Raw genomic sequence first — 11,774 nt, 5'->3', positions numbered from 1 at the left:
TTGTGACATGAGAAAAAGCCCTGGCTAAATTAGGAGATCACTCACTGCCCTTTCAATCTGCAGATAAACACTGAGTGGACAAAACATTAAGAACACCTTCCTAATATTGAGTTGCACCCTCTTTTGCCCTCAGAACAGCCTCAGTTCATCAGGGCATGGACTCTACAAGGTGTTGAAAGCGTTCCACAGGGATGCTGGCCCATGTTGACTCCAATGCTTCCCACACGTGTCAAGTTGACTGGATGTCCTTTTGGTGGTGGACCATTCTTGATACACACAGGACACTGTTGAGCGTGAAAAACCCAGCAGCGTTGCAGTTCTTGACACAAACCAGTGTGCCTGGCTCATAATACTGTACCCCGTTCAAAGGCACTTAAATCTTCTGTCTTGCCCATAATTGCTCTGAATGAGAAACATACACAATCCATGTCTCAATTGTCTCAAGGCTTAAAAATCCTTCTTTAACCAGTCTCCTCCCCTTCATCTTTAACCCGTCTCCTCCTCTTCATCTTTAACCCGTCTCCTCCCCTTCATCTTTAACCAGTCTCCTCCCCTTCACCTTTAACCTGTCTCCTCCCCTTCATCTGCACTGATTGAAGTAGTTTTAACAAGTGACATCAATAAGTGATCATAGTTTCCACTCGGCGTATATTCTCCGTATGGCTCACCTTCATATAAGTGTTGAGTTCTGGAATTCTATTCTCTGCAATCTCCTTCTTATTGCCAATGAACACTTTCCCTAGAGACACAAAGACACACAGCATAGAAAGTCTCCCAACGTTTTCCCCCTCCAACAAGACCAACCAATAACTACAACTCTTCCTTTCTGGAAATCGATCAATCCGAAATAACTCATTTCAAGGTTGACAGTATTGCCTTTGGGTGGTTGCATAAATATCAACAACATAATGACATTTTTAATTGCATTTCTCATCAGAGTTGATGATATGTTAATGAAACATCCCACAGGCCACAGATGTAGGATCTTCATTTGATCACTCTTTTGTCACTGCGAATTTTCATGCACAGCAGGGAATGAAACCTTGTAGTGTATTCGAGGTTTAAAAAGGCCTCTAAAGTTTGTAACTTTTCCTTTAATATGTCACACTTGATTTTCCCTAAATGAAAAATGTATCAAACAAAAATGTCCATGAATCATAATCCACATTATAACTCACATTTGTCGTTGCTGCAGGATTATTTTGCTGCTGTAGTAAACTGGCTCAAATTAAGAGTCCACATCTGTAGTGTGTGTTCCATATGACACCCTATTTCCCATACAGCCACTATGGGTCCTGGTCTAAAGAAGTGCACTACATAGGGAAATAGGGTGCCATTAAATAGGGTGCCCTTGAGACACAGACTGACGGTACGATACAAATAAACAAAGACTGTAGTTGAATGACTGTCCAACCAACAGCTATCTGAGATACGCAGAACACACACACACACACACACACAGCTACAGTACAACTAGGCCCAACTGAATGTCACCTAGAACTTCTAGCTGAATATAATTATTAACATTTAGAACACCCCCCCCTGAAGTTCCTCTGTGCTCCAATTGTAACGTTCTACATTAGATTCAGCTACTTCCCTCTGCTGATAAAACTCATTTAGAGAGAGAGAGAGGAGAGGACAGAGAGAGAGAGAGAGAGAGAGAGAGAGAGAGAGATATATATATCTACCTCACTTGCTTTGGCAATGTTAACACATGTTTCCCATGCCAATAAAGCCCCTTGAATTGAATTGAATTGAATTGAAAGAGAGAGGAGAGGACAGAGAGAGAGAGAGAGGAGAGGACAGAGAGAGAGAGAGAGAGAGGAGAGGACAGAGAGAGAGAGGAGAGGACAGAGAGAGAGAGAGAGAGAGGAGAGGAGAGGAGGACAGAGAGAGAGAGAGAGAGAGGGGAGAGGAGGACAGAGAGAGAGAGGAGAGGAGAGAGAGGTGAGGAGGACAGAGAGAGAGAGTGGGGGGGAGATGGAGGGAGGGAGAGAGAGGGGGGTGGGGGGAGGGAGAGAGAGAGAGAGGGGGGAGGAGGACAGAGAGAGAGAGAGAGGGGAGAGGATGGAGAGAGAGAGAGAGAGAGAGAGAGAGAGAGAGGAGAGGAGAGGGCAGAGAGAGAGAGAGAGTGGGGGGAGATGGAGGGAGGGAGAGAGAGGGGAGAAGGACAGAGAGAGAGTCGGGGGAGATGGAGGGAGGGAGGGAGAGAGGGGAGAAGGACAGAGAGAGTGGGGGGAGATGGAGGGGGGGAAAGCTACAACTAATTTAGCCCCATCTAATGCCTGTGATCATCTCTATCTCCCACCATCTCTCCCTCTGGATCCATCTCTCTCCCTCTGGATCCATCTCTCTCTCTCTCTCCATCTCTCTCCATCTCCCTCCATCACTCATTAGCTGGCTCCATCTCTCTCCATCTCTCTCTCTCTCCCCCCATCTCTCTCCATCTCTCTCTCCATCTCTCTCCCTCCGACTCCATCTCTCTCCCTCCGACTCCATCTCTCTCCATCATTCATTATCTATCTCTCTCTCTCTCCATCTCTCTCTCTCTCCCCATCTCTCTCCATCTCTCTCTCTCCATCTCCCTCCATCTCTCTCTCCATCTCCCTCCATCTGGCTCCATCTCTCTCCATCTCTCTCTCTCCATCTCTCTCCCTCCGACTCCATCTCTCTCCCTCCGACTCCATCTCTCTTCCTCCGACTCCATCTCTCTCTCTCTCCATCATTCATTATCTAGCTCCATCTCTCTCCATCTCTCTCTCTCTCTCCATCTCTCTCTCTCTCCCCATCTCTCTCCATCTCCCTCCATCTCTCTCCATCTCCCTCCATCTCTCTCCCCATCTCCCTCCATCTCTCTCCATCACTCATTATCTGGCTCCATCTCCCTCCATCTCTCTCCATCTCCCTCTGTCTCTCTCCATCTCCCTCCATCTCTCTCCATCACTCTCTCTCTCCATCTCTCTATCCATCTCCCTCCATCACTCTCTCTATCTCTCTCTCCCTCCATCTCTCTCTCCATCTCTCATTATCTGGGTCCATCTCTCTCCATCACTCATTATCTGGGTCCATCTCTCTCCATCACTCATTATCTGGGTCCATCTCTCTCCATCTCCCTCCATCTCCCTCCATCTCCCTCCATCTCTCTCCATCTCTCTCCATCTCTCTCCATCTCCCTCCATCTCTCTCCATCTCCCTCCATCTCTCTCCATCTCTCTCCATCTCTCTCTCCATCTCTCATTATCTGGGTCCATCTCTCTTTTTATTTGAATGGAAATAGAGAGAACTGATGATTAGTTCCATGATCATCATTAAGCCAATGTCTACATTTAAAAGCTGGCCATTCGGGAGCTTAAACGGCACGTGCCCAAGTGTGTGTGTGTGTGTGTGTGAGTGAGAGAGAGAGTTCACTGACAGTCCTCTACTGTAACTCTCTCTCTGGATTTTAGAGTCTTCATCTCCATGATGTTACTGTGAGAGTACAGAACAGGACATAACATTGGGAGAGGGGGGGGGGAGAAGGAAAGAGGGAAGGGTGGAGCGGAGAGAGAGAGAGAAAAGTTAGTGATGGATGGAGGGAGGGAAACATAGATGGATGGGAGGGATGGGAGAGAGATCGAGAGAAGGAAAGAGGGAAGGGAGAGAGAGAGCACAATAAAATCCTTGTTTTCTAGTGTACACCTGCAGAGAGACACTAATTATTCTGTTAAACAGGTATTCAGTCTTGGCAGAAATCCATCTGTTTGGGACACAGACAGAAAGATAGAGAGAAAAGAGATGAGACAGACAGGGAAGGAGAGACAGACAGACAGACAGACAGACAGACAGACAGACAGACAGACAGACAGACAGACAGACAGACAGACAGACAGACAGACAGACAGACAGACAGACAGACAGACAGACAGACAGACAGACAGACAGACAGACAGACAGACATATAGAGAAGGAGAGACAGACATATAGAGACGGACAGACAGACATATAGAGACGGACAGACAGACATATAGAGACGGACAGACAGACATATAGAGAAGGAGAGACAGACATGTGGAGAAGGAGAGACAGACATATAGAGAAGGAGAGACAGACATATAGAGAAGGAGAGACAGACATACAGAGAAGGAGAGACAGACATATAGAGAAGGAGAGACAGACATATAGAGAAGGAGAGACAGACAGATAGAGAAGGAGAGACAGACATATAGAGAAGGAGAGACAGACATAGAGAGAAGGAGAGACAGACATATAGTGAAGGAGAGACAGACATATAGAGAAGGGGAGACAGACATATAGAGAAGGAGAGACAGACATATAGTGAAGGAGAGACAGACATATAGAGAAGGAGAGACAGACAGATAGAGAAGGAGAGACAGACATATAGAGAAGGAGAGACAGACATATAGAGAAGGGGAGACAGACATATAGAGAAGGGGAGACAGACATATAGAGAAGGAGAGACAGACATATAGAGAAGGAGAGACAGACATATAGAGAAGGAGAGACAGACATAGAGAAGGGGAGACAGACATATAGAGACGGAGAGACAGACATATAGAGGAGAGAGACAGACACATAGAGAATGAGAGACAGACATATAGAGAAGGAGAGACAGACAGTCTTTCTCTCTCACTCTCTGTCTGTCTTTCTCTCTCACTCTCTGTCTGTCTGTCTTTCTCTCTCACTCTCTGTCTGTCTGTCTTTCTCTCTCACTCTCTGTCTGTCTGTCTTTCTCTCTCACTCTCTGTCTGTCTGTCTTTCTCTCTCACTCTCTGTCTGTCTGTCTTTCTCTCTCACTCTCTGTCTGTCTGTCTTTCTCTCTCACTCTCTGTCTGTCTGTCTTTCTCTCTCACTCTCTGTCTGTCTGTCTTTCTCTCTCACTCTCTGTCTGTCTGTCTTTCTCTCTCACTCTCTGTCTGTCTGTCTTTCTCTCTCACTCTCTGTCTGTCTGTCTTTCTCTCTCACTCTCTGTCTGTCTGTCTTTCTCTCTCACTCTCTGTCTGTCTGTCTTTCTCTCTCACTCTCTGTCTGTCTGTCTTTCTCTCTCACTCTCTGTCTGTCTGTCTTTCTCTCTCACTCTCTGTCTGTCTGTCTTTCTCTCTCACTCCCTGTCTGTCTTTCTCTCTCACTCTCTGTATGTCTTCCTCTCTGACTGTCTTTCTCTCTCACTCTCTGTCTGTCTGTCTTTCTCTCTCACTCTCTGTATGTCTTCCTCTCTGACTGTCTTTCTCTCTCACTCTCTGACTGTCTTTCTCTCTCACTCTCTGTATGTCTGTCTTTCTCTCTCACTCTCTGTATGTCTTCCTCTCTGACTGTCTTTCTCTCTCACTCTCTGTCTGTCTTTCTCTCTCACTCTCTGTCTGTCTTTCTCTCTCACTCTCTGTCTCACTCTCTGTCTTTCTCTCTCACTCTCTGTCTTTCTCTCTCACTCTCTGTCTTTCTCTCTCACTCTGTCTTTCTCTCTCACTCTCTCTCTCTCTCTCTCTCTCTGTCTGTCTCTTTCTCTCTCTCTTTCTCTCCCTCTGTCTTTCTCTCTCTCTCTCTCTCTCCCTCTGTCTTTCTCGCTCTCTGTGTCTGTCTGTCTTTCTCTCTCTCAGTCTGTCTTTCTCTCTCTCTCAGTCTCTCTTTCAATTGGCTAATCCCTGGTTCGATCACTCACTCACTCACTCACTCCCTTTCTGTCTTTGAATTGGTGTGTGTGTGTGTGTGTGTGTGTGTGTGTGTGTGTGTGTGTGTGTGTGTGTGTGTGTGTGTGTGTGTGTGTAAATGCTGAATAAAGTAGAAGTGTTTGGACTGACTGACGTCTTCATAATATCCAGTAACACTGAGAGGGAATAGGAGTCCTGGTCTATCTGATATGGTGTTAACACTGAGAGGGAATAGGAGTCCTGGTCTATCTGATATGGTGTTAACACTGAGAGGTAATAGGAGTCCTGGTCTATCTGATATGGTGTTAACACTGAGAGGTAATAGGAGTCCTGGTCTATCTGATATGGTGTTAACACTGAGAGGTAATAGGAGTCCTGGTCTGTCTGATATGGTGTTAACACAGAGAGGTAATAGGAGTCCTGGTCTATCTGATATGGTGTTAACACAGAGAGGTAATAGGAGTCCTGGTCTATCTGATATGGTGTTAACACTGAGAGGTAATAGGAGTCCTGGTCTATCTGATATGGTGTTAACACAGAGGTAATAGGAGTCCTGGTCTATCTGATATGGTGTTAACACTGAGAGGTAATAGGAGTCCTGGTCTATCTGATATGGTGTTAACACAGAGGTAATAGGAGTCCTGGTCTATCTGATATGGTGTTACCACAGAGAGGTAATAGGAGTCCTGGTCTATCTGATATGGTGTTAACACAGAGAGGTAATAGGAGTCCTGGTCTATCTGATATGGTGTTAACACTGAGAGGTAATAGGAGTCCTGGTCTATCTGATATGGTGTTAACACTGAGAGGTAATAGGAGTCCTGGTCTATCTGATATGGTGTTAACACAGGGAGGGAATAGGAGTCCTGGTCTGTCTGATATGGTGTGTTTTACACAATGCCAGGTATTCTTACCCCCAGGAGAGAAGTGAACTATGACAGGGTGAATTATATTTTTACATAACTCATACCCAACATACCCAACATACCCAACATTCATGTACAAGGACACACCCAACAGCATACACATAATATGTGTATGTGCAAAAGCGCATAAAACGTACACACACACACACACACACACACACTGAGCAGCCCACCCCTACACCCCCCTCTCACCAGGCAGGGTGGGCAGCCTGCAGGTGTTAGGTCCAGATGTGCCCTGGTCTCCAGGTGAATGCTTCAGCTCCAGGTCACTGTGCAGGTTGAAGAACTGGCTGTACCTCCGGTAGATCAGGTACTTACTACCACCTCTGGTCCTTACCTCCATCACAAAACGCTGCCGGGAGACAGGGGGGGGGGGGGCAGGGAGAGAGGGAGGGGGAGGAGGAGGGGAGGAGAGCAGGGAGAGAGTGAGGGGGAGGAGGAGGGGAGGAGAGCAGGGAGAGAGGGAGGAGGCGAGGAGAGCAGGGAGAGAGGGAGGGGAAGGAGGAGGAGAGCAGGGAGAGAGGGAGGGGGAGGATGAGGGGAGGAGAAGGGGAGGAGAGCATGGAGAGAGGGGGGGGGAGGAGGGGAGGGGAGCAGGGAGAGAGGGAGGGGGAGGAGGAGGGGAGGAGGAGGAGGAGAGCAGGGAGGGAGGGAGGGAGGGAGGGAGGAGAGAGGGAGGGAGGGAGGGAGGGAGGGAGGGAGGGAGGGAGGGAGGGAGGGAGGGAGGGAGGGAGGGAGGGAGGGAGAATTCTTACATGAGCTTTTGAGATGCTTTTCACACCATTCTTATCGTTTAAAGCGTCTCACCATTCTAACTGGTGGGTTGTGTGGTCAGTGTTCACCAGCATACAGAGACACACTTACATAATAGTCGATGAAGCCCTTTTTCTCCTCAATGTCTGCGATGGTGGCACTGATGGGAATGTCGTGTGGAAGCTGGTCAAAATCACTGAGCGAGAGGAGAGGAGAGGAGAGGAGGTGAGGTGAACTAAGAAGTAAACAAATGCTTAGGTGACGTTCAGCTTCAAGACGTGCTGTCTGACGTCACTAATATATACAACCATGGATTGGGAAAGAACCCTGGGGGTTATAGAACATCAGCAACATATCAGACAGATTAGAGCAGTCCAATCGCAGGCTGATGTACAGGGCTTCATGGCACCGATAACTCTCTCTCTCACACACACACACACACACACTGCACCTGTGGTACGAGGAAACACACGTCATTGCGTACACACACGCATTTATGTAGGGTGAATGTTGCAAAACGAGTCACTCTGGTGACTATTATGGAATTTAGTTTAGTTTCAAATTCACAATCGTGACAGATGACTGTTCTAGAAAGATTGGAAACGCGCCGCATACACTATAGAATAATCGGTTCCTACCACAGAGAAAAGGGGACATGTCTTCGCTGTTACTATTCCATTGCCTAGTTACTGGCTAAATGCCCAATCTGGCCCTCATACATCATGGCCACCTAATCTTCCCCTGTTCCCAGTTGGCTCATTCATCCCCCCTCCTCTTCTCACTTCTCAGTCGATTTAACTGGTAAAATAAGGGTTACATAAACGCACATTAACAACAGTTCTGGAATCAGAAGTTCACATTTCCTAACAGTCCTATGCTGCCTTCAACAACCGCTGTCACCACTGGTCTCGTAACTCACCTCTCGTCTCGTAGTTGCTTGGGCAGCGACGACATGTTGATGGAGACCGGGCCGATTGAAGAATGAAACTTTCGGATATATTTATCAGAACACAGTACAGTCGCCTCTCACTTCAACCCTCCTTCGATGAACAGAAACCTGAACTGAAAATCTGCTACAGACTCGCACAGTGGTTTCATGGAGCGGAACGAACGCGATCAGAAGGCGCAAACAGGCGACAGAGCGGAACGTGTGCAATCAGGAAGCCAAAATCAAGTTCCCCAAAATGATTAGGCTACACGCAGCGCCCGTTTCTGAAGTTTGCTGAGGTGGATGGGGAGGGAAACAGTTGTCTTGTTGTTCTCGAGCCTCTTAACAGAGAATCAAATAAAATGCAGATGTAAACTTGCTAGGTTAAAATAGGTTAAAACGCGCACATATATATATATATATATATATATATATATATATATATATATATATATATATATATATATATATATATATATATATATATATATATATATATCTCCCTCTCTCACTATTGCTCTCTCGACTACTGTGTGGGTTCGTTCAAGCTTGAAAAGTATGTCAAATACAGTGCAACTGGCAACATCAGGCATTGTACAATCATGTGACTGGCAGAGTAAAATAGCCACTAATTGATAAATGGACCATGTATGTTGTAAATGTCTTCTGTTTTTTGCAGATAGAATGCTTGGCCTCGCACCTGTTCTTCAATCCGCCGTCATAATAAGGGAAGGGTGAGGAGGGAAGGGATCCGTTGAAGATCATTTTTACGCAGCACCATCTAATCTGAGGCCTTTGGCCCAGTTGCAACGTGTAAAGTCGATTCCTTTTCACTAGATGTCAGCGAAGAGGGAAGTACAGGGTATAAGAGGGTAGAAGAGAGCAGTACAGGGTAGAAGAGAGCAGTACAGGGTAGAAGAGAGCAGTACAGGGTAGAAGAGAGCAGTACAGGGTATAAGAGAGCAGTACAGGGTAGAAGAGAGCAGTACAGGGTAGAAGAGAGCAGTAAAGGGTAGAAGAGAGCAGTACAGGGTATAAGAGAGCAGTACAGGGTAGAAGAGAGCAGTACAGGGTATAAGAGAGCAGTACAGGGTAGAAGAGGGAAGTACAGGGTAGAAGAGGGTAGAGGAGAGCAGTACAGGGTAGAAGAGAGCAGTACAGGGTAGAAGAGAGCAGTACAGGGTAGAAGAGAGCAGTACAGGGTATAAGAGGGTAGAGGAGAGCAGTACAGGGTATAAGAGAGCAGTACAGGGTAGAAGAGGGAAGTACAGGGTATAAGAGGGTAGAGGACAGCAGTACAGGGTAGAAGAGAACAGTACAGGTAGAGGAGAGCAGTAAAGGGTAGAAGAGGGTAGAAGAGAGCAGTACAGGGTAGAAGAGAGCAGTACAGGGTAGAAGAGAGCAGTACAGGTAGAAGAGAGCAGTAAAGGGTAGAAGAGGGTAGAAGAGAGCAGTACAGGGTAGAAGAGAGCAGTACAGGGTAGAAGAGAGCAGTAAAGGGTAGAAGAGGGTAGAAGAGAGCAGTACAGGGTAGAAGAGAGCAGTACAGGGTAGAAGAGAGCAGTAAAGGGGAGAAGAGAGCAGTACGGGGTAGAGGGAGAGCAGTACAGGGTAGAAGAGAGCAGTACAGGGGTAGAAGAGGGTAGAAGAGAGCAGTAAAGGGGAGAAGAGAGCAGTACAGGGTAGAGAGAGCAGTACAGGGTAGAAGAGAGCAGTAACAGGGTAGAAGAGGGTAGAGGAGAGCAGTAAGGGGAGAAGAGAGCAGTACAGGGTAGAGAGAGCAGTAAAGGGGAGAAGAGAGCAGTACAGGGTAGAAGAGAGCAGTACGGGTAGAAGAGAGCAGTACAGGGGAGAAGAGAGCAGTACAGGGTAGAAGAGAGCAGTACAGGGTAGAAGAGAGCAGTACAGGGTAGAAGAGAGCAGTACAGGGTAGAAGAGAGCAGTACAGGGTAGAAGAGAGCAGTACAGGGTAGAAGAGAGCAGTACAGGGTAGAAGAGAGCAGTACAGAGTAGAAGAGAGCAGTAACAGGGTAGAAGAGGGCAGTACAGGGTAGAAGAGAGCAGTACAGGGTAGCAGAGAGCAGTACAGGGTAGAGGAGAGCAGTACAGGGTAGAAGAGAGCAGTACAGGGTAGAAGAGAGCAGTACAGGGTAGAAGAGAGCAGTACTACAGGGTAGAAGAGAGCAGTACAGGGTAGAGGAGAGCAGTACAGGGTAGAAGAGAGCAGTACAGGGTAGAGGAGAGCAGTACAGGGTAGAAGAGAGCAGTACAGGGTAGAAGAGAGCAGTACAGGGTAGAGAAGAGCAGTACAGGGTAGAAGAGAGCAGTACAGGGTAGAGGAGAGCAGGACAGGGAGTATAGGGAATATGGTGCAATGTGGGACGCAACCATAATATTCCCCTTTCTTTGAGAAAAAGAGAGGGAGGAAAGAGGGGGGGACAGAAAGAGAGAGGGGAAGAAAGAGAGGGGGAGAGAGAGGGGGGAGAAAGAGAGGGGGAAGAAAGAGAGAGGGAAGAGAGGGGGAGAGAGAGGGGGACAGAAAGAGAGAGGGGGAAGAAAGAGAGGGGGAGAGAGAGGGGGGAGAAAGAGAGGGGGGAAGAAAGAGAGGGGGAGAGAGAGGGGGGAGAGAGAGGGGGAAGAGAGGGGGGAAGAGAGGGGGACAGAAAGAGAGGGGGGAGAAAGAGAGAGGGGGAAGAAAGAGAGGGGGAGAGAGAGGGGGGAGAAAGAGAGGGGGGAGAAAGAGAGAGGGGGAAGAAAGAGAGGGGGAGAGAGGGGGAGAAAGAGAGGGGAGAGAGAGGGGGGAGAAAGAGAGGGGGAGAGAGAGGGGGGAGAAAGAGAGAGGGGGAAGAAGAGGAGGGGGAGAGAGAGGGGGACAGAAAGAGAGAGGGGAAGAAAGAGAGGGGGAGAGAGAGGGGGGGACAGAAAAGAGAGGGGGAAGAAAGAGAGGGGGAGAGAGAGGGGGGAGAAGAAGAGAGAGGGAGAGAGCGGGGGAGAGAGAGGGGGGAGAAAGAGAGAGGGGGAGAGAGAGGGGGGAGAAAGAGAGAGGGGGGAGAGAGGGGGAAGAAAGAGAGAGGAGGGAGAAAGAGAGGGGGGAAGAGAGGAGGGGGAAGAAAGAGAGAGGGAGAGAGAGAGAGGAGGGAGAAAGAGAGAGGGAAGAGGGAAAGAGAGAGGAGGGAGAAAGAGAGAGGGGAGAGAGAGGGGGAAGAAAGAGAGAGAGGGGGAGAAAGAGAGAGGGGGAAGAAAGAGAGAGGGGGAAGAAAGAGAGGGGGGGGGAGAGAGGGAAGAAAGAGAGGGGGGGGAGAAAGAGAGAGGGGAGAAAGAGGGGGGGGAGGGAGAAAGAGAGAGGGGAGAGGGAAAGAGAGAGGAGGAGAAAGAGAGAGGGGAGAGAGAGGGGGGAGAAAGAGAGAGGGGGAGAGAGAGGGGGAGAGAGAGGGGGACAGAAAGAGAGAGGGGGAAGAAAGAGAGGGGAGAGAGAGAGGGGGGGACAGAAAAGAGAGGGGAAGAAAGAGAGGGGGTGAGAGA

General features: G+C 48.2%; 2 protein-coding genes across 2 annotated transcripts in view; one reads left to right on the top strand and one right to left on the bottom strand.

Annotated features, from left to right (window-relative positions):
- ncf4 (neutrophil cytosolic factor 4) overlaps positions 1-9,068 on the bottom strand; it is a 39,798-nt gene extending 30,730 nt beyond the window's left edge. The window contains exons 1-4 of the mRNA XM_031811629.1: positions 8,244-9,068; positions 7,436-7,520; positions 6,764-6,923; positions 669-739 (exon numbers count right to left, since the gene is read on the bottom strand). Coding sequence (XP_031667489.1) covers positions 669-739; positions 6,764-6,923; positions 7,436-7,520; positions 8,244-8,278 — 351 coding nt within the window. The 5' untranslated portion in view covers positions 8,279-9,068. The remainder of the gene's footprint in view (positions 1-668; positions 740-6,763; positions 6,924-7,435; positions 7,521-8,243) is intronic.
- LOC109884204 (parvalbumin alpha) overlaps positions 1-11,774 on the top strand; it is a 58,189-nt gene that overhangs the window by 18,396 nt on the left and 28,019 nt on the right. The gene's annotated exons all lie outside the window — the stretch shown is intronic.

This window comes from Oncorhynchus kisutch, unplaced genomic scaffold (assembly GCF_002021735.2).
Source record: "Oncorhynchus kisutch isolate 150728-3 unplaced genomic scaffold, Okis_V2 Okis01b-Okis20b_hom, whole genome shotgun sequence".
Lineage (NCBI taxonomy): Eukaryota > Metazoa > Chordata > Actinopteri > Salmoniformes > Salmonidae > Oncorhynchus > Oncorhynchus kisutch.
This window is presented reverse-complemented; position numbering and strand designations above follow the sequence as displayed.